General features: G+C 46.8%; 1 protein-coding gene across 1 annotated transcript in view; it reads right to left on the reverse strand.

The window, feature by feature from the left end:
- Positions 1–19,210, reverse strand: part of TMEFF2 (transmembrane protein with EGF like and two follistatin like domains 2) — a 124,751-nt gene extending 105,541 nt beyond the window's left edge. Inside the window, exons 1-4 of the mRNA XM_036386414.2 lie at positions 18,769–19,210; positions 17,292–17,401; positions 11,402–11,531; positions 8,594–8,620 (exon numbers count right to left, since the gene is read on the reverse strand). Of these exons, the coding sequence (XP_036242307.1) occupies positions 8,594–8,620; positions 11,402–11,531; positions 17,292–17,401; positions 18,769–18,955 (454 nt within the window). The 5' untranslated portion in view covers positions 18,956–19,210. The remainder of the gene's footprint in view (positions 1–8,593; positions 8,621–11,401; positions 11,532–17,291; positions 17,402–18,768) is intronic.
- Between the last annotated feature and the right edge of the window lie 1,212 nt (positions 19,211–20,422).

The raw sequence follows: 20,422 nt of genomic DNA on the forward strand, positions 1-20,422 counted from the left end.
CACATGTAAACTAATTTATGGTACCTAGAACTAAGAGCTGCTGAGCATCTGTTGTGATCTTCCGTGTGACAGAGGCCCTGGACTTTCAAATTCATCCCCATTTGAGCAGAGCAATCCAGGCACCCAGGGGTCAAAACCTCAAGCGCTGCAGAATCCTACATAACTTTTAATCACTTACTTCATTGTGCTATTGCCTTCATTTACAAACACACATATACTTCACTCTGAGTTTGTCTAGCTTTAATTGCCAGCCCAGCATCTCATTAGACCTTTGTCTGTCAGCATAAAGAGCCTGCTGCTCGTTTGTGTTCCCCACACTGGTACTTACTGATGGTGACCTGAGCAACCCTTCCCTTTCCCCGACAAAGCCTAAGGCATCAAAGCTTCCAGGGCTGCGTTTGCTTGGCAGCCACGCCCTTGGCTGCACACAGCCTGCTCCCCTGCTTCTCAGGGCCTTTGGAGCTGCAGTCACCTCCTCTGGGGAAGGTGGAGGTAATCTGACATCCTTACTCCTGCTCAAGAGCCTGATTCTTAAACACACCAGTGGCCCTTGGCCCTGCTGTGTGTGCAGGGCACTCTCACACAAGCACAGTCCCTACCAAAACTCAGCTTTCTCTGGAGCATCGCTGTTTCCAGCAGCGTTTCCCCACTCACTTTCTGCTTTCTTGTCTTTGCTCTGTGGTTGTGGCTTATTGTTTGGCCACATTAAAGGACCTGCTTTGGCACCAGAATACCACGTAAATCAGAGTGGGTTGTGACAGTGAACCACTCATTTCTTCGTTCCCCAGATATGACTTTTGAGAACCTGAGCAGTGAGAATAGTATGTGCCCACCTAGGCCACTGTAAAACAAACAAATAAATAAAGAGCACAAGGCAGATCTTTTTGCTGTCTATCTAACAATGATAAATCCACTTATAATTACATCCTGAAAGGCAGTTTTTACTCCACTAATTGCGTACCACGTCAATTTTGCACGATTCTTGTTCCTTAATCAGTGTCATGTAGCAGCATGCCAAACGCTTCACTGACATCCACGTACACCATATCAACCAAACTTGGAGCTTCATAAATAACATTTCAATTAGTTGACAGAATCTATTACATCAGCCCATATTGCTCAGCATTAATTCTCATTTATTTCTTTATTGAGCAGGTCCGGGACTGCATGTCCTGTTCTACCTCAATCAATGTCAGATTGGCAGGCCTATAAATATATGATGGTTTTTTTCCCCCCTTACCCTTTTTAATACCTACACATCTACATTCTCTCAGACCTTTAGAACTTTCTCATGTTCTTGGGTTCATGGAAAACCAACACTAAAATTCCTCAACCAGCTCTCTTTACACTGCTACCTGCAAGATATTTGGGGCTGTAGGGGTTAAAAGAGCCCTGCTTTGATATCTGCTTTTTCAATGGGCTTAAATAGGCACTATCATGCTCTAACTCCCATGTAGCAAGAAGAAATGGTATCAACAAGTCCAAGGCATCAAAAAAATTAATGTAAAATAACATGGAATGGTTTTGACCTCTTCTTCCTTGAGTTGTGATATTTTCAAACTGCAGTTTAGAGATCTCCCTGTTGTTGAACACTTTGGGCTCCTATTCAAGTATTCTCCTGAGCAACAAGCTATGTGCTTGTTTTAAAGAAGAAACTAAGCATGTTCTCTAAAGGTATTCAAAAACCTGGGCTAGAATACTCATGGCAACATCTTAAAAACTGGTAGTGCTCTTCCATAAAATTCTAACTCGTCTGGATTTGATTATGAATTGCTCTGGATTCCTGGGCTTGCACCACACTCATGAAACTCGTCCTGTGTGTGCATTTACATAAAGGAGGAGGCTGTCTCCAGTTTGCTAAGTGTCTAGGAATCAGTTGTGCCCTTCCTGAAGATGAACTCCCACTGACTTCAAATATAGCAGGCAAAATTTCTGGTTTCATTTCCCAATCTCTGAAAGGAAAGAAAACCTCTTAGACAAAAGGGAATTTAAACATCAAGTGCAGAATACATTAAATTTGCCAGATGCAGCTGAGATCTGAACGGCAAGAGTTGGAGAAAGCGAATACGCAAAGCTTTAGAGAGAGACTTGGCAGTTTTCATCCCATTTGTTCTTTTTAAGATCTCATGAGAGCATCTAACAAAATCCTATGTCACACCAAAACCTGCTCAAAGCAAGTGCACAGTGAATCAGCTTCTTCAACCACCAAACCACAGAATACATAATGACGAGATGCATGAGGATCTGAAGCAGTTCTGGTCACTCCCAGACTGCCTCAGATCCCACTTGTGCAAGACATCCACATTCAGAGGAGAAATGTAAAAGTCAATGGCATTTAAGCATGTGATAAAAATGAAGCATGTGCTTGAACACATGCTCTTGCCCCATGATGGAAGGTGTTTGTAAGCAAGCTTGGAAGAGCCATTTGAAAGCTTAAAAACCATTATTTTCCTCTGTGGAAGAACTCCCTGCACAACAGGGAGTGGGCTGGATTTGCAAAGCAAAACAGTGGGCTAGATTTGCCTCTCACTGTCATCACGGCTAATCTCTAGTGACTCCACAGTTGTCACAAGGAAAATTAATCCAGGTTTACAGAGATGTAGCAGACAAATCTAGACCACTACATCTCTCTCTTGCTGTGTTTACAATAACAGTCCAATAAATGAGTATTTGTGATCGGGCACTGCTTTTTTAATCTGTTTGCTGGAGTATCATAGGATTTGTTTGATGATTTGATGACTTAGTTATTAGTGGATTTACAGATTGCATATGATTAGCTAGCATATTTTGGATTTTTTTTCTCTCTGTTTCTATGCAGAGAAGCAATTTTGACTTCTAAAGCAAAACCAGGGCATCCTCAGTAGTTTTTAATGTAGGTGAACATCTTCCATTCATAGAATCCCTGTGTGGCTCTGAACTACTTACACAAAGTGCCAAAAACCTAAAGGATTGCGTAATGCAGGAAAGAGGCTATGAATGAACGTCATTCATACTTCTTGCCTACACAAGTCTGTGGATCTTCGTGGCATCTCCTATTCATTTTCTTCAGTTTTGCATGAATGGCTGAAAACGGGCCACAAATCATTCACTGCCCATCAAAACTCTTCCCTGTGGCATTTCTCAGTGCCTGCTTGATGGGACCAGGAGCACAGCAAGGACTGCTGCCCATCAATAACACAGCAAGCACAGGTAGAAAACACAGCACTTTTCACTGGATGTTTATGCATTCCAGCTTCAGAAGCAGCAAGAAAAACACAGGCAAGATCCAGGCAACAAAATCCAAGCCCACTATTTTCCAGGGCTGGTATTTTAGAACCCTGGAGAGCTTCCAGGAGCTATGGGGATTTGCTCAAGCATCTCAGCCTAGCAGGGTTGATGAGCTCAGTACACTTAGCTTAAATGAGAGCCCAAGAAGACTCCAAAATATGGTATTCCTGTCATCTCCATACTTCCTAAGATTTTCCAAAATGGCCAAAATGCGTCCTACCCAGCACAAAATGCCCCTGGCAGGGGTCTAGGAGTCCAGCACTTGTGAATGCCCAAGTGCTTCTCTTCTAGTCAACAAAAACATATGGGAACTTCATCCTTTCCCAATTTTTAAAGGCCAAAAAGAGACATGAACTGCCTTTCCCTGACCTAACTCTTATATAGGTCAGATGAGCACCAGCCCTGAACTGGAAGTCATGTAATCATGTTAGGACAACGAAGAGCCTGAGCTAATAAACCCGGCCTTTCAAAGAGCTTATTGGTTTGGGCTCAGTGCCATGCTGAGGTTAACAAGGTAAAAACCCGTTTAACAAAGGAGACATATTTGACCAACCACAGTCAGGTCAATCATTTAAGATTTAAACATTCCCTCCAGAGGTATTTACCCAGTCGGTGCATGTTGCTATAGTTGATTCTGTACCTTCTGATGCTGCTTTAAATTATATCTCCCAAATCAAATTAGAGTAAAAGAAGCTTTCCTATTTCCTTATTGCAGTTGACAATCGCACGTGGGGTCAGCAGACAGTCTGAATTCACATGAGAGAAGCTTGAATCACCTATTTCACCCAGGAAAAGAATCTGTAGCTTAAAACATGAATTCTCTTTCTTTCCAAGGTTAAACTAGAACAGTCAGAGTATTCTCCCCTATACTGAGAACATGTGTGTATGTGTGTGTTTATCAGCACTGCATTTTATACACTGCTTCGTTCAAACCAATATACACTCCAGGTTTTATGGTGTATTTTGGCTCAAGTGTGATTGCTAGGACAGTGTTTACAGCAATATTCAGCGTGTTCTGCATAGCCCTGCCCATCAATCAACACTGTAATAAAGAAGAACGGGAAATCACTGGAAAAGCAGCAAAGCTGCTGAATTCAAGTAAGCCATTCAAAACTAGTGCGGAGAAAATGCAAAGGCAATTGGGTCAAAGTAGCCATTTACCTGTTGTTTAAAGGAAAAAAAGAAGCATACACATGCTGCATTATGGTTTGCCTTAAAAAAAAAAATAACATGGGCTCCAAAGTGTTAATTTTTTTCCTGCCTGTTTTCTCTGGGTTAGTGTTTCAAGATGACTGCTGCTCCATATAGATTTATAATATGTATGTGTTTATTCACACATCTCTAAGTCAACAGGAAAGGCAGACCAGAATACCAAATCTATCATTAAATCTACATGTTGGCACCTACAAAAAGCTGCAGGGCTTCATTTTTTTCTGGCTAAGATTGAAGGGATAAATTGAAAGAATGAACAAACAAACAAGGCATGCTCATCCTTAAAATACACACACGAAGCAAGAGAGGCAGAGAGAGGGGGGAAAAGAAGGTGTCATGTAAGGTTGTTGCCTTTCAGGTTTGTCTAACAGATCAGGAATAAGTTTAAGAGCAGTATAATCTCTGATTCTTTCTGGGTGTCACATGGGCTTGCTGACAAACACTGGGGCTCAAAAGCCCCAGCACTGGGCTGGCTCTGAAGCAACATGTGCTATTCCCAATTCAGACACTGGAATGTGATGCAGCTCCCTTCCCCTGCTGTGAAGAACTGCTTCACAGTGTCAGGGTGTACCACCCTGGAGTTCTAATCTTAGAATTAGCACCTCCAGATGCTACTGTAAAATAAATGGTGATGATGATATTGATGAATTATCACTCATTTGGTTGGTTTATTTTTATCTTGCCTTAGTCTAGATCATAAAGAATTAACACAAAAATCAAGCTAGGGTAAGATCTGTGTACCCAAGGCCCCACAGAATTCCCACTGAAGTCATTAGGACTTGAATGGAACTTGAAGAAGGCTCTGAAATGAATTCAAGGTAGGTGCTTATGCACTGCCCTGCTGGGGGTCACAGCAACACCCAGGGTGACAGTCACCTTCAGTGAATCCACCAGACTGTGAATGAAAGCCAATCAACAGAGCTGGGAGTGCAGACAATGCAGGCAGGGCAAAGGAGTGCTCAGCGTGAAAATGAAACCGAGGAGAGATGTTCTTAGCCCATTAAGAGCTATAATGAAATACTGCATCTTGAGTTTGTTGCTGTTAGAAGGAAGCCAGGAAACGAGCAAGAATTCATTATAAAGCTGCTCAAGACCAAAACATGAATCATTGGGTTCTAAAAAAACCCAGTTGTCTAGAGAACGGCATAGATGAAAATGAATGGAATCTCTTTAAATTACTCTCTGTATAAAGTCTTTCACATTCATCCTTTCTGGCTTTCTGATTAGTATCTTTCTGGGATGTGGGTTTTTAAATAATTCCACACCACACTCCCAGCTTCTGCAATCAAAACACTGAAATGGCTCTTGATTCTGCATTTTTCATCTTCATTTACAGGGAAAAATGTCTTCTGCTGTAAGAAATTTGAACACCTACTGTCCTACCCATCTACTGGATATCCCCAAAAGTGTATGCTGAAGGCTCAGTAATCAATGTGATTAAGATTCCCTCATCACTTTACAAATAAGGGGACTTTTGTATGTTATTGCTGCACAAAGGAGGATTAAATCACCTCTGGAAAGCCCTCAGGATCATTTAAGTGCTGAAAAACTGAGACCCCTCTGATCTCAGCATCCATGACAGGAAAGCAAAAAACCCCAAATCCTACATAGTGAATTGAGAAGACTGCCCTGCAAACCCAGATGGGAACACCTAAAAGGAAAATAAGGCACCAAAACGCAGCCCCTGGCTGTTTTGTTCATGCTCTGACCAGTTTCCTGAGAAAAGGAGGCTTGTATGACCACATGGTGTGCTTATCTACCTCTGTCCCTCACACCAACCCCTTTCCAGCTATTTCTGAGCCCTCTAGCAATTACACTTTCCATGTGACAACTCCACTGAAGGAGCAGCAGCACTGGGAGCTGAACTGGTGCCAGTCATGGGGGAAACCACCTCGAAGCTGGAAACTTGCCATGTTCCAAGAACCAGAACAACACAACTTGAGTTAATTTCTTGCTAGATGGACCTCATCAGAGCAAAGAAATCCAACCATGAGATACAAGTCTGTTGAAAATTTTGTTCCCTTATCTCACAGCTGGCTGGCTGGGACCATCCCTATGGCAGGAGTTTTGCTCAAAAAGGTGCTGTACTGGTTATTCTGTTAACCAAGACTCCTTGGAGAAGCACAAGAAAGAAAAAAACAATTCAAGAAAAATCAGAAACCACAGAAGATTGCCTAAGACCTCAGGCTTCTCACAGGAACACGTCCCACTCATGACTGCTGGAGTGGATTTTACAAGACTTGCTGTGATGACATCCAAAATTTATTACAGCTTTTACAACAAAACCATGTCTAGTAAAGAGTGATGTAGTGACAACATTTACTTGTCTGGATTTAGCTTCTTTGGGCACATAAATATACTTTTGTACTTCAAGAACAGCCATAGCTGCCTACTAAATCTTGAATAATACAAGGCAGCTTTGTAGACCTTTAAACACATGTACCAACTTGGGCTCTGTCTGCTTCCTAAATCTGCTTCCTTACTACCTGCACATTCATCCCAAGGTCCTGCTCTGCTCATTGTCTGTCAACCCAAGCTTCTAAAACGAAAGTCTTTGGAAATCATGCCTTTAAACTCCTATGCTTTCTGAGAATGGAATTCATTACTTTCAGAAAGTGGCCAACTTTGTTTTCCCATCTCTAATTACAAAACAAACTGAAAACTATCTGTCTTCCTTAGTACATGCATGATGAATTTAGTGCAACATCATTTGAAAACCAATTAATTGACCATAGGTGTGACAACCCTATTGTACATATAAATCAAATTTTAGATTTCTAGTAAGCACTGAACAAGGTATTTTTCTGGTATAATGGTTTAAAAGACAATCTAAAAGAACATTGGAGTAAAATAGGATAGCTGGAAAAAACTAGCAATATTTTACATTGCAGTTTTTGGGGAGCCAGATTTGAAGCATCTTGAAGTGTCCTGAGTTCAAGAAAACAGCCTGAGCGTGATGCCAGAAAATGAGACCTTTGAAGTGCCTCATGCTCATGATGTTGGCCACTTCACAGGTAAAATAATACCTTCCATACACACTGCACTCACTGATTCCTGGTTACCAAAAATCAAACAAGCACTAGGGGATACTTTGCCAAGTAACATGATTGCATTTGAAAAACCAGAATCCAGCCAGGAGTAGCCATAAAACCAGGTCTGAGCCCAGCCCTGCTGTCTGTGTCACACCAAAAGCTGGCTCAGCTCCTGGTGGCTGCCCCAGCAGCCTCCCAGCCTGATGCTGGCCTTGCCCTTCCCTGCCAGGGAGCTCCTGGAGTTTACTCAGGGAGCTGGGACACAAATGGGGAGAACTCTCCAGGACAGCCTTCCCAAGATACCCAGACTAGCCCTGACCCCCAGGGAAGCCTGACCTACCAGCCCCAAATTCACACTCCCTACCCCAAGGCAGGGCACTACCCAGACCCAACACTTACACTTCCAAGAAGGACTGATGTCAGACAAGCTAAATCCATGATGACTGCACCAAGAAATTAAAAAAAAAAAACAAAAAAACCAAAAAAAAAACAACCAAAACCCAACCCAAAAAACCAATAAAATAAGCCCCTACTTAAATGCTGGTTTGCCTACATTTTACAGTATCCCCTGTATGCCACAAAGGGCTCAGGCTATTTCCACATTCAGTTTTGTTGTTGCTGTTCTTATAAAAACACATTGTTCTTTCCCTGTGACATTTCTTCATATCTTTGAAAGAATGCTCTCCTCTACCACAAAATATTTGGCTTGAATCCTCCAGTGAGGAGGAGCCAAGGGTTTGGCTCATGTTTTAAAAACAAAAGAAATATTACCCTAAATATAAAACAAATGAGTGCAACTGTAACAGTAGATGGAGATAGAGCTCCTAGCACAACCTATGAATAATTCCAAGTCCTATTAGAAGTAACACAGCTTTCTGAATTTCCCTAGAAAACAGCATGTCATGGTCAGGTTCCAACTTGACTGAAATGCAAAATACCACTTTTTTTCAAAGACAGAGCTGAACAAAAGACAATATGTTGTGCAACAACTTAGATTGCAAAGTATATTCACTTACAATCTAAAATTGTGGAAGACAATGTGTGCACACATAAGAACAGAGATATTAAAAGAGGGCTCTTACCTCCGTCCCCAGATCCTGAGCCAGCATCTGAGAAAAGAACAGAAAGGAATTTATATTCATGTGCTCCAGTATGTGCTGGGAGCATGCAAAGCAAGGCTTCAGTGAAGTGTACTACAGTGTACCTCGCCTTTGATGGCATCCCTGGGTAAATTATTGAGATCTAATCTGAATGTAATTCACTCAAGCCATCTTTCTCGTGTCTCTGGCTTTTTTGCTTTAAAGCCTCTCTATCAGATGAAAGTAATGTAAGCCACAGAATGCTGCAATGCCTTTAGAAGTCTCTGCCTCGTTTTGTTGTACTTAGACTGATAAATCTTTGCTCCCAACAGCAGTACAAAGTTACTCCAGTTGGTCACTACTAAATCCTCACCAAGGAGAAATTTTAAAACCCATTTGTAAATTTGTGTCATTATCTTTAGGAAACAGGACATCTCAGCAAATTGTAACTAGTTGGAATAAAACATTAAATTACCATTATTCAAAGTATTCAGGTAAATTATTAAAACGCCATTTTCCTCAATGTTGTTGCTGAATTTCAAAACTGAGTGCTTTCTCTTTCCTCTACTTGACATTTTGTTGACTGGAATGATGAGAGTCACAAATTTAGAAAGTGCAACATCACGAAATTTCCAAGCCCAGAGCTTCAGTAAGAAACTTTCTAAGCAAAGCAAAGCATGGAAATGCACACACACAGGGCATTTAATAATGCCCTGTGTGTGTGCATTTAATAATGTCTAGGAGGAGTTTCTTCTGCAGGGAAGGGAGGGAGCCTGCCATCCTATCCTCCCCCTTAGTGGAACAGTTATGCATTTATCAGCATCAAGGTGAACAGAAAGAGTTTGGAACAGTTGCTTTGGGATGAAAGTATCCTGTGAACTGTTAGATCTCCTTTACTGACAGAGAGGTCTGGTGGGTCTGAACTTGCACATGCCATCACTGCTCAAAACTAAGAAAGAAAAGGAAAATCTTTGCTAAATAATTGGTTGCAAGAATTGCTTCAAATGGTAGATTTATTCAGTGAGGCTGCAAAGGACAGCTGCAAAAGGTGGCTGAAAAGGGGAATAACAGTGTTCTCCCAGTGACCATGTCCTGAATTCTCCTGATCTGATCCTTTGTCCTGATGCTCTTTCCCAAATGAGCTACTGAGGAAAGAGGGAAGAAAGGTCTGCACCACACTGCCCCCATGGCTCTGGGAAGCTTTGCTTTTGCAGGTGTGCCACATCTCCCCAGCACACAAAAAGAAAGGAGGACTTGCTGCCACAGTGAGCTCCCACGGTATCTGGCTCTCTGCAGAAAAGGACCTGGTGTCCCTCCTCCTGCCCTACCCTTCAGGGCCCTGAGCCAGGCAGGACCAGGAGGGTGCTCACTGACACTTCTCCCACAAGCCCAGGTCCCAGATGGGGGCTCTTCAGTACCCCTTCTCTCTGCCCCATCCCATTGGGAAAACCTAAGGAAAATGGCTGTTTCCTTCTCCACTGAGCTCCTCCTTGGGAAAAGGAAAAAGAGGCCAAAGACCTTGAGCAAGGCTTCAGGAAAATATTTTTTTTTCCTTCTCTGTTTCTGAAATCTACAATGTGTTTCAAAGAGAACTGCCAACACAGTCATTGCCAGCAGGAAAATAAGTTTCAGAAAAGTTGAAAAGTTGTAGTAATGTGCTGAAATTATCTCTTTAATCAAAAAGTTTGAACCAAAAAGACCAGTTGCTGGGCTGAGAGAATTTACTAAGTTGAACAAATCCTACACCACAGTAGGTTTTGTCAGCCCGAGCTCCATTTAATACCAATTTATGGACAAAAAAATTGCAGCATATGTTTTTTTCTTCTGGAAAATTGTCAGGTAACAGCTTCAGAGAAGAACAACATTTCCAGAGAAAGGAGTTTATTTTCTCTCAGGTGTATGAAACATGAAATTACAGCACTGAAAAAAGTTTGTCTAATGTACTTTTTATTGACTCCTCCATCCTCAGCCAAGAAAAAATTCTGCTTTAAGTTTAAAGAACTCTCTCAAGAACAAAGGCTTACTCCTGCTCTTTTCAAGTTAACTTCACTGCCCACCTCTAACAGATACAGAGCACGAAAGAAAAACATCAAGAACTCCTGCACATAAGCAACTGGGTTTTCCTGGCAGATTTTGCTCATTCACCTTTCTGGCTGTTTTCATACAAGCTGAGATATAAACAGCTCACAAGGCTCAGAGTTGAGCAAAGCTCTCTCACACACCAGTCAGTTTCCTCAAGTCCAGAACAAAACACCTGTGGCACAGACCTGCTCGTTATGTGTGCTTTGGACCAAATCCTCAGCTGGTATAAATTGGCAGGACTCATTACAACCAGTGCTCTGTTGAATCATACCAGCTGGGGATCTGGCCCTACAAGGATAAGGAAAAACCTAAGGAACTGGATTGCAGGCAGTAATGCTCCAGTTCTCTCTCTCCAGATTATGGAGAGGTTTGTGGTAATCCAGATGCCCATTTATCAGACATCTGCTCACTTAATCTGCTACCAGTTCACTTGTCCTAACAGCTCAGAAGTGTAGGCAGGGCACAGGATGATCAGGAGCACAAGACACAAATTAAAAAACGAACCTACTTCTGTGCTGAACTCCTCCAAACAGTGCCAGGGGTACATTGTATCAGTGACTGTGAGCCTATAGTACTTAGAAGGGAAGGATGGCAGTGACTTCTCATGCCCCCAAAAAATTAACCAGTAATGAATTCAAAGCAAGAATGCAAATGGATTTTGTCATCCCCAGGCCATTTTCCTGGGGGGCATGGCAGGGTTGGCAGGCAGCCTGGGTGAGTTATACCTACCGGTGGCACACGATCCCTCGGACACCAGCAGGATTTCACTCTGCTGCTTGCAGGCAGCCTGTTTCAAGTAGCATTCATTCTGGTAGGTGTCACCATTGGAGCCACACACGGGCACGTAGTCATTGTTGCACTGATGGGAAGGGACAGAGAGCAGCAGCGTTAGCCACACGAGCACAGGGGGCACAGCACCCATTGGGGTGCCCCCACACCCCCCCTGCTCCCTGCCAGCATTAAAACCCTGGGAAAACAACAGAGAGGGAGACACTGACGATCCCCTCTCACCTTTAGAGCTACCAAGGGAGAGGGAGGGGTATTTTTGAAAAGAAAAATCAGATTTGAAGAGATTACGGGAAAGGTAATCTGAGTGGGCAAAGTGTTCAGTAAGTGCCCTAGAGAGGTCTCTGACTGTCAGCAGGAGCAGGGGGCATTCCCAGTGAAGGAATAGGGCAAGGCAAATGACTCCTCACATCTGCAACCACAGCTGCTGTGTTTCCATTGGATGGCTCCAGACAAGCAGTAATGAACAGGCTCTCTCTTCCCCTCCTCCTGCACACACCCCTGCAGTGCTCCGGAGGTCCGCACACACAAGTGTGTGTCTAACTGTTCAAGTACTGACTGGCAGAGGGAAATTATTTCTGAGACACCAACGATCAAAGTCCATCCCTCTTTCTGCACAGACATCTCTGTTCCTGGCAAGCTGCAGCTGGGATACTCCACGAGGGTCCAAGCTCTCCCCAGGGAGGCCAGTGGGCAGGAGCAGCAGCGCTGCAGCGAGCCCAGCCAGTGCAGAAGTTTCTCATACCACACACCCCTGCTTTGGCTCAAACTCCTGCTGAGCTCTGCCTGATTTCCTCTCCCACTGGAAGACAGTTTTGCCCCTTCTCGTTCATTTAAAAAAGATAATCATTTCATTTTAGACTGAAAATTGAGCAACCTACGGGGTGCAGTTATCACAAGATAATCATGCTTGCAGGCTTAGAATACTTGGATGTGCCCAGTACATGGCAATTATACCAGGGATATGATTATCTCGTGATTACCCTACTCCTGGTATGCCTCATTGTTTAATTAGAACAAATGGAATGATCACAATTATTATTTACAAATGCTCACCTCTGCCTAAATCCAAGTAAAAATTCAGAAGAAATCATACATCCTATTTAGCGGTATCATGCCATTATGTGTCTGAGGTGTGTTTGTTGGGCACAATGTAACACACAGAACTAAAATATCAGGGATATTAACATCAAAAATGCTTTAAACTGAATGACTACAGAAGTGATTACCACAAACAATTGCATAGATTGCATTAATTGCAGGCCTCCACACAGAGCAGCTGCCAAGAAATTATTCATAGTTGGTCAGAGTGACATTTTGATTGGGCCAAAACAAATGACATTTTCCTTTTGCATTGTATTCTCTTCAATCTTCCCAAGATGTTGCCCACCCCCAGCACCCTCTTCCTGCAGCACAAGGAAGAAAAACAGCAGCCACAACAGTAGAAATCCTCTCCTTCTGCTCCTCACGAAGGATTCCTCCATGCAGAGATTTTAAACTGTTGATTAAAAATGTTTCTAGGCTATTTTCACCATTATGTTCCAAATCTGAGCAATGTTTCAAGCATAAAATGCCAACTTCATCCAGAAGCTCAACAGCAATTGCTAGAGGCTGATCTGGAATACATAACCAGGACAATTAACACAATCGTGCATATTTTTTAAAGCATGAAGCATCAAATCATGCTTGCTTTAGGTGTAATATCTGCTTGTCACCCAAGGATTTGTGAGGAATTTGGCCTGGAGTATCTCAACAGGCTTTCTTACATGTAGAAACAAGGTTGGATTCTTTGCCCAAGAAACACAGAGGCAACTTTTCTGCCCGAGAAACACAAAGGCAACTCCTCTGCTCCCTTCACCCAGTGCAAGGGATGATCTTTGACATGGACTCAGCTGCAGATCTGAGAGGGCAGACAGCCCCACATAAATGGTGAAATCCCAAACCCTACAGAGGAGTGCTATGAGCTAGGCTGGAACTTCCTCCAAATGTTGGCCAATTTTAAAATGCATTTGAGAGACATCAGGATCCCAGGAAGTATTAGTCCACTATTCCCACCAGCACCTTTGGAAAACTAGGATTCAGATGGGAGAGGCAGGAGCCATAAGGAGTAAAGGGAGGGATATCTTCCATATGGATCCTGCCTTGGCTTTGAGCTGGAAACTATAATGGAAGTTACCCAGGAAAGAAAACAAGACCACCAATGAGAGGATTGTGATGTTGGTCACCAGGTGGTTCCTAACCCTCTAGAGCCAGACTCTTGTGTTTGCCCATGCTGAATCCTGTACTCACAGCTCATCACAATCACAAAATACCTCCTGCTAGTGCTGGAGAGTATCAGGTGTTGAATGTCAGTCTAGTGACATATTTTTGTCACTGGTTCAGGGCTCACTAGACCAGGCCCTATATGCAGGGATGATTGTTCGTCCCCAGGTAAGGACTGAGCAAGCCCTCAGGGAAATCCATGTTAAAATTCCCACTAAACCCAGCAGCATAGTGCCATACTGTTCACTTCTCTCTCACACATGCCAGTTTTTAACACACAGCTGTAGAGCTGGGAAATGGACTCATGCAATTCCATCAAGTGTCAGTCAAGGCTGACAAAGGCTGCTTTCCTCAGCACCTGCAGCCTCGAGTGCCCGTTCTCACAGCCATCTTTGGGAGCCTTTGGATCACTGCTGTGCACTGAAAGCAGATGGTTTGTTTCCTGAAGATAATTGTAACCTGTGTAACTCCTCCTCCTAGTAACACTGTTAAAAGCTTGACCTTCTCCTACTTCCATGGATCAACTACTCCCAAAATGCCACCCACATCTTGAACCAAACAGCGCAGAAATACATTCTGGAAATATAACAAAGCTGGAAGTTGGACAGGTGATGTCCAACAGGTCATCAGGACAGGTGATGTTGCAGCTTCACAAACACTGAAGCACGTGGGAGACTTGACATGCATGAAAACAGGAGTCCTCCCTCCCATAAAAAACAGTGACTGTCCACTGGCTTGGTCACTCAAGAGGAAAGAGACTGATGGAAATACCTGGATACCTTCATGAAATGTCAGAGGAAAGAGCCCAGCTACCAGACCTATGGCTTTGGGCAAACAGGTCCAGACCCCAGCAAGCCATGTCTCCAACCACTTGCCTGCTGGCACAGCTCTACACCCCTTCTGTTGGACCCACTGAGTCTGAAGAAGGAAGGGTTGCTGGTTTCCCACATGCTCAGCTCCCCTGCAGGAGCCAGCACTGTCCCAGAGCCTTCCCTCTCTGCCAGCACCAAAGATGTTCCCCTGCACAGGGAACATCTGCATCTCCTGATCAGAGCAGGACATGATGTTTTTCAATAAAATACATGTCTCACAGCAGACTGTGACAGGAGAACCAGCCAATATGAGCCTCTCTCAGCACATGCCCGCTGGCTCTCCAGGGTTGGAAGACTAACTTGGATGTTCCAGAGCAGTCTGATCATATTCATCCTTTCAAATAAAAATAAATTCATTTTAACTCCACTTGGGCAGACATGAAGCATCTGTAATTCTGGTTTGAACAAACCCAAACAAAGACTGCAGTAGCCCTGCTCTCCACTTCCATGTTCTCAGTCCCTCAAGACACAGGCTGGTCAGCCCAGAACTTTTCATCAGTACTAAGGCAAAATGAGCTCTCTATCTTGGCTTAGTCTCTCAAATTCCTGAAGAAGACACAAAACACACTTTTAGCAATGAGGAGCCTGCTACTGATTTGCTCATTATCGCCACAGAGAGTTGTCACTGAAATGGGAGCCCTGGATTCTGTTTGGGGTCCCCGTCACTCGTGACATAAGTTACCTGGCCATCTCTGTTTCACTTAGCCAGCCTCAGACACCACACTAGAAATTAGTTTTCTACTCCAGTGGCATATCCTTTTGGCTTGTCACAGTGTCCACTGATGTTACAAGAACATCCCCCCAAGCTCTGCCTGTATCAAAGCGCTGTGTTTGACTACAGAAGCCCCGAGCACCACAGCCCTTGGCAGCGCTGGCACAGCATCAGCCACAGGTAATCTGCCCTCCAAGGTCACAGTCAGCCCTGCAGCTCCACAGAGGGCTCACAGCAAGACAAAGAGCTCTGAGGTTTACAGGGCCTGATCCAAAGGCCACTGAAACCAAAGATTGCTCTTGATTTCAACCCTTTTCCTAGTGATGGGACCCACAATTGTCCAACTCATTATTTTGATCTTATTTACATATTCATATTACCAATTGCCTGATTTCCTTAAATCTGTTTCAACTGCCCCCTACAGAACTGCTAAACCCAGCATACTTAGACTGTTCACCTCTCAAAGAGGGGACCACACAGCCTGGAGAGGTTTACCTAGTTCCATTTACCCCAAATCACCAGGCATTAGCACCCTGACTTGGGAAAACAGCGCTCCCAATGCCTTCTTCCCTGCCAATGGCAACATCAGAATTTGCACCCTCCAGGCTATGAGTTCACTGCTTTATTCCAAATGGCAACACCAAACAGGGACCGAAGACAAGACCCAAGCACTCTCAGTGGCTGCTCTAAGCTCCTGAGACTCAGGGCACAACATCTGCCCTGGCTTACCAGCAGGCAATGGGACAAGTCACAGACATTTTACTGCCTTACAGATTTTTCTTAGAAAGATAAAACAGACCAGACCACAACCCTAGTATCACTGCATATGCTGAGCCAAGGCAAATGCTCAAAACAGCATTCTCACACTGAATATTTGATTGCATGCAAACTCCAAATGTAATAAAAGACTCCCACAGTCAATATGAATTCCCTTCCAACATGGGAAACACAAGCATTTAAGAACTACTGTCTTGCTCTCATTAGAGAAAATTCCTTCCTTGTTTAAAATGAAGGAACTTATCACTTGGGTTTTATCTCCAAAGGCACGTTTGTCTCTAGAAATATAAACGATAGTTGCAATGCTTTAACATGAATGGTCTATGAAAGCTCAATACTAACACAGTCATTACAGATGTGCCCAGTCTTGAGCTGTGCACTGTTTGGCCTGCTCTACTGTAAACACTCAAATCGGCATGGTAAGTTTCACAACTTCAGCAATCCACATTAAAATGCAGAAAAACATTGGGGCATAAACACACATACAACCCTGTGCTGGTACATGCTTTAAACTCCTTTAATTTGTGCAGCTCCTATTCAGGTCATTATTTAAAGACCAGCTGTTGTGCGAGTTAGCTAAAACATTAAATGGAATCCTTCATAATGAAATCATCTGACTTTGAGAAGGGCTGAGGTTTAGATGTAGCTGAGAGAGGAAGAGAGAAGAAACAGAAGGAAGACCCCTTACTACTCAGTAATAGCTCTCCTAAAACTATATAAAACCTAAAGGAAGTTCATCATTTTGGAACAGAGGGATTGCTCCTTAATCTGATCAGCTGGGCAGATAAACAGGCAGAAGCATTGTCACTATGCAGCCCTTCCTGAAAATATTGCATAAGCACATTACAGATCCATTTCTTTAACTAGATCAGAACTCCGAATACAATAAGCCATGATCTGTATCAGAAATGAATTTAGAAAGGACTCTAAATCCTCGTTAAAAGGGCAGGGATGAAAAATCAGAAATGCACAACCTGAAACTGCAGACCCAAAGGGACATTTAAAGCCACAGCATCTGCATTTTCCCAGAGAAACTTATGTCTTCTTGACACCAGTTGGTTCTCCTGCCAGCTTTTACACACACAGCCTGGTTTGCCCTCTAACTTCTCTGCACATAGAGAAATAAATTGCCAAGTGATAGGTTATAAAGGCAGATCCTTGATTTGTATTCTCATTAGTGAATTAGAGAACGAAATATCAATCTTCTTACCTTGAACTGACAGACACAAGTCACACTGTCTCCAATCCTTAAACACTCCCCATCAAATTTACAGGTATTGGTGTCGCAGAGAAAGAGATCATTTTCTCTGTCATCGTAACCTCAAATGTAAAGAGAGGAAAAAAAGAAGTCAGCTTTGGTCTAGCAAGAGGAACAATATGGGATGATTGCATTTTAGTGCACACAGCACAATAACCTTGTTGATGAAATTGACAGAGTCCAGATTTCCTTTTGTCCTTCCCTGTCCCCAGCTTTTCACTTTTCCTCTTGTTTCTCCCTCGGTGTTTCTCTCAGTTCTTATTCCCCACTACCTCACACACTTTTTTTTCTATTTCACGGACTCGGTTTCCTCAAAAGTCACCCGGTAATTATGCTATTTCATGGCTCTCGGTTGGAAATGTCATCAACTTATCCCCATCCGATCACAAATCTGTTGGACAAAAGTCCAAATCGGAATTTCTCCAGCCCATGACACAACAAAGCCCCCAATAATAAAGACAAACAGGCTGTGTGTTTTCTGTGATGGTCTGCCTGATCCCAATGAAGATTGATGACCTCTAAGTTAACAGGAGAAGTGCCAGGTTCCCCACGAGCCGCTGAGTGAACCGAGCTCTTTGCCTTCGTATTCTCCAGGAAAAACCAACAGATCTGACTGAACATTCAGTTCACGAATACAAGCATGAATTTCAGATTTTGCTAGCTGACTTCCCACTCCAACAGCGAGTGGCAAGATACTAAGCAAAACAGCTATATCAGACTCCAAACCCATTAAGATCTGAATCCATTGATTTTTTTAAAAAACATCCGAGCACTCTTAACCATATCGCTATATGTTTAAAACGAAGAGCTCACAGAGCAAATTCCTCCCGATCTAACACGTCATGTGCGATCCACGCAGTACCCCAAATAACGGTCTACCCCTTAGAAGGCTATCACAGTCTAATTCCCGAATTATTTGCGGTATCGAAGAAGGACAGGCTGCTGACTTGCAAAGGAAACCCGTTACAAAGGTCAGCCCGACTTTAAGACACGGGCAGCGGGTTCCCGGTGTCGCGACGCGATGCCCCGATCCGCTCTCCGTTCGGCGCGCACGGCAGCAGCCGCCCGCAGGATGCGCACACGCGGCCCCGGCTCCCGCAGCCGCCCGCCGAGTGCCCCGTTCCAGCGCGGAGCTGCGCTCGGCGGGGCCGGGGCTCTCTCTGTGTCCGGGAAGCCTCCCGCACCGGCGGAGGGCGCGGCTGCCGCGCCCGGCACCGCGGAGTAGGGGGCAAGCGGGGCCCCGGGGGCTGCGGTCGCACCGGGAACGGCGGCGAGCCCCGACGCCCGGCACTTTTAGCCTTCGCTATTCCCGTGCATTCAACGGGACGCGGCATCACCCTCTGAAGTTGCATCCCCCGGGCTCGTCCGCGCAACTCCGAGCGCCCGGCGGGGCACGGCGGGGCCGGGCGCGGGGCGCTCCGGTGCTTACCGGAGCAGTTCCAGCCGGTGGGCGTCTGGCAGTCGCTTAAGGAGGTAGGGAAGGCCGCCAGCTTGTCGGGGCGGGCGAGGACGAGCAGCACGGCGGGCAGCAGCAGCCAGCAGCAGCAGTCGCAGAGCGTCCAGCCGCCGCCGCCGCCGCCGCACTGCCGGGGCGGGGAGGGCTCCCAGGGCACCATGACTTCCTAACTCAACTCTCCGGCAGCGGCGTGCCCCCCGGGCGGCGCGGCGGGCGGCAGGGACGGGCGGCGGGGCCGCTGGGCATCCCGGGGCCCCGGCCGGCGGCGGCAGCGGGTCAGCGAGCGGCGGCCGGGCGCTACGCTGGGGCGAGCGGCGGAGCCCGGCGGGGCGGCGCGGGGGTGCGGGCGGCGGCGGGGCGGGGAGCAGCTGCCATAGGGGCCGGGCGGCGGGGAGCGGGGGGAGGGCGCGGAGGGGCCGCCGCCGCGCAGCCGCCGCCGCCACCGCCTGCCCCGCTCTGCCGCCCGCATCCCTCTGCGCGGGGGAAGCAGCAGGTCCCGGCCCGCCGCGTCACGTGCGCCGCCGCGCCGCCCCCATTGGCCGAGCGGGATGCGGGGCCCGGCGGGCGGGGCCGGCGGAGCCGCTGCGCCCCGCGGCAGCGCCCGGGGCAGGGCCGGGCAGCGCCGGCCGCAGAGCGGGGACTGCGCGGCCGGCGGGGCCGCGGGCGGCGCTCCGCACCCCTGCGCCCGGGGCGCCGTCCCGCCGGCTGCGGGGATGCGCCGGCCCCGACGGGGCGCGGGCCGGGCAGCGCCGCGCCTCTCCGCGCCCAGCCATGTGCGCGCACCGCCCCGGCCGGCGCCGAGCCGCAGGTGGCAAGCGCGCCCGCGGGCAGGGACATCCGTGACACCCTCCGCGCACACGCACCGCACACGCCTGGGCGCTGCTGAAGTTGCCAACCGCGCGCCCGGGGGTCCGTGTTTAATCACGCGCGGCTGCGACGTTAGGAAAATAAAACACCGTCACGGCTCTAGGTGTGGTGTGCCCTGGAGCGGGCACAGGGCCGGAGAGGTGACGAGGGGAAGAAACGAGCACTGCGGGGAAAGCAGGGAGAAGAGAGAGAGAGGGAAGATCTTGCCCAGCCTCGGCAGGCAGCGGCCAAGGTCTTCTCGGGCTGCGGCACCATCCCACTAACCCCGCGACGGAGCCGGAGGAAAATGCACCATCACTCTAGCACAGAAGGCTGCTCTGGCCCCCACACCTAAGGCACGCTGGCGGAGCGCAACCCCGGAGCAGCATCCCGCCGCCTCCAGCCGGCGATGTGCCACGGGGCTGCGGGAGCCGCCTCCCCCGCTGCGCCCTGCGCCGCGGATCCTCCTCCCTCCTCCCATCTGGGGCTTCAGTTTTAGGCAGCCGGTTGCCAGGACTGTCGGGGGGACTCCGCTCGCTCCCCCGGCGGCGGGAGCACAGCAGCGGTGTTCCCCTCACCGTGCGGTGCTGGGAGCCGCCGGCCCCGCCGCAGGGCTCGGGGCGGCCCAACTCGGCCCCTTCCTCCGCGCATCCCCGGGCCCGCCGCCGCTCGGTGCCCGGGCGCAGCGAAGCCGGCAAGCACCCGCCAGGTAAAGCGGATCCCCGGACCCCCACCGGCGCTTAACGTGCTGCCGGCGGGATGGGGCGGCCGGAGGCTTGGG

The sequence above is a fragment of the Molothrus ater genome, chromosome 7 (genome assembly GCF_012460135.2).
Source record: "Molothrus ater isolate BHLD 08-10-18 breed brown headed cowbird chromosome 7, BPBGC_Mater_1.1, whole genome shotgun sequence".
NCBI classification, from domain to species: Eukaryota; Metazoa; Chordata; class Aves; order Passeriformes; family Icteridae; genus Molothrus; species Molothrus ater.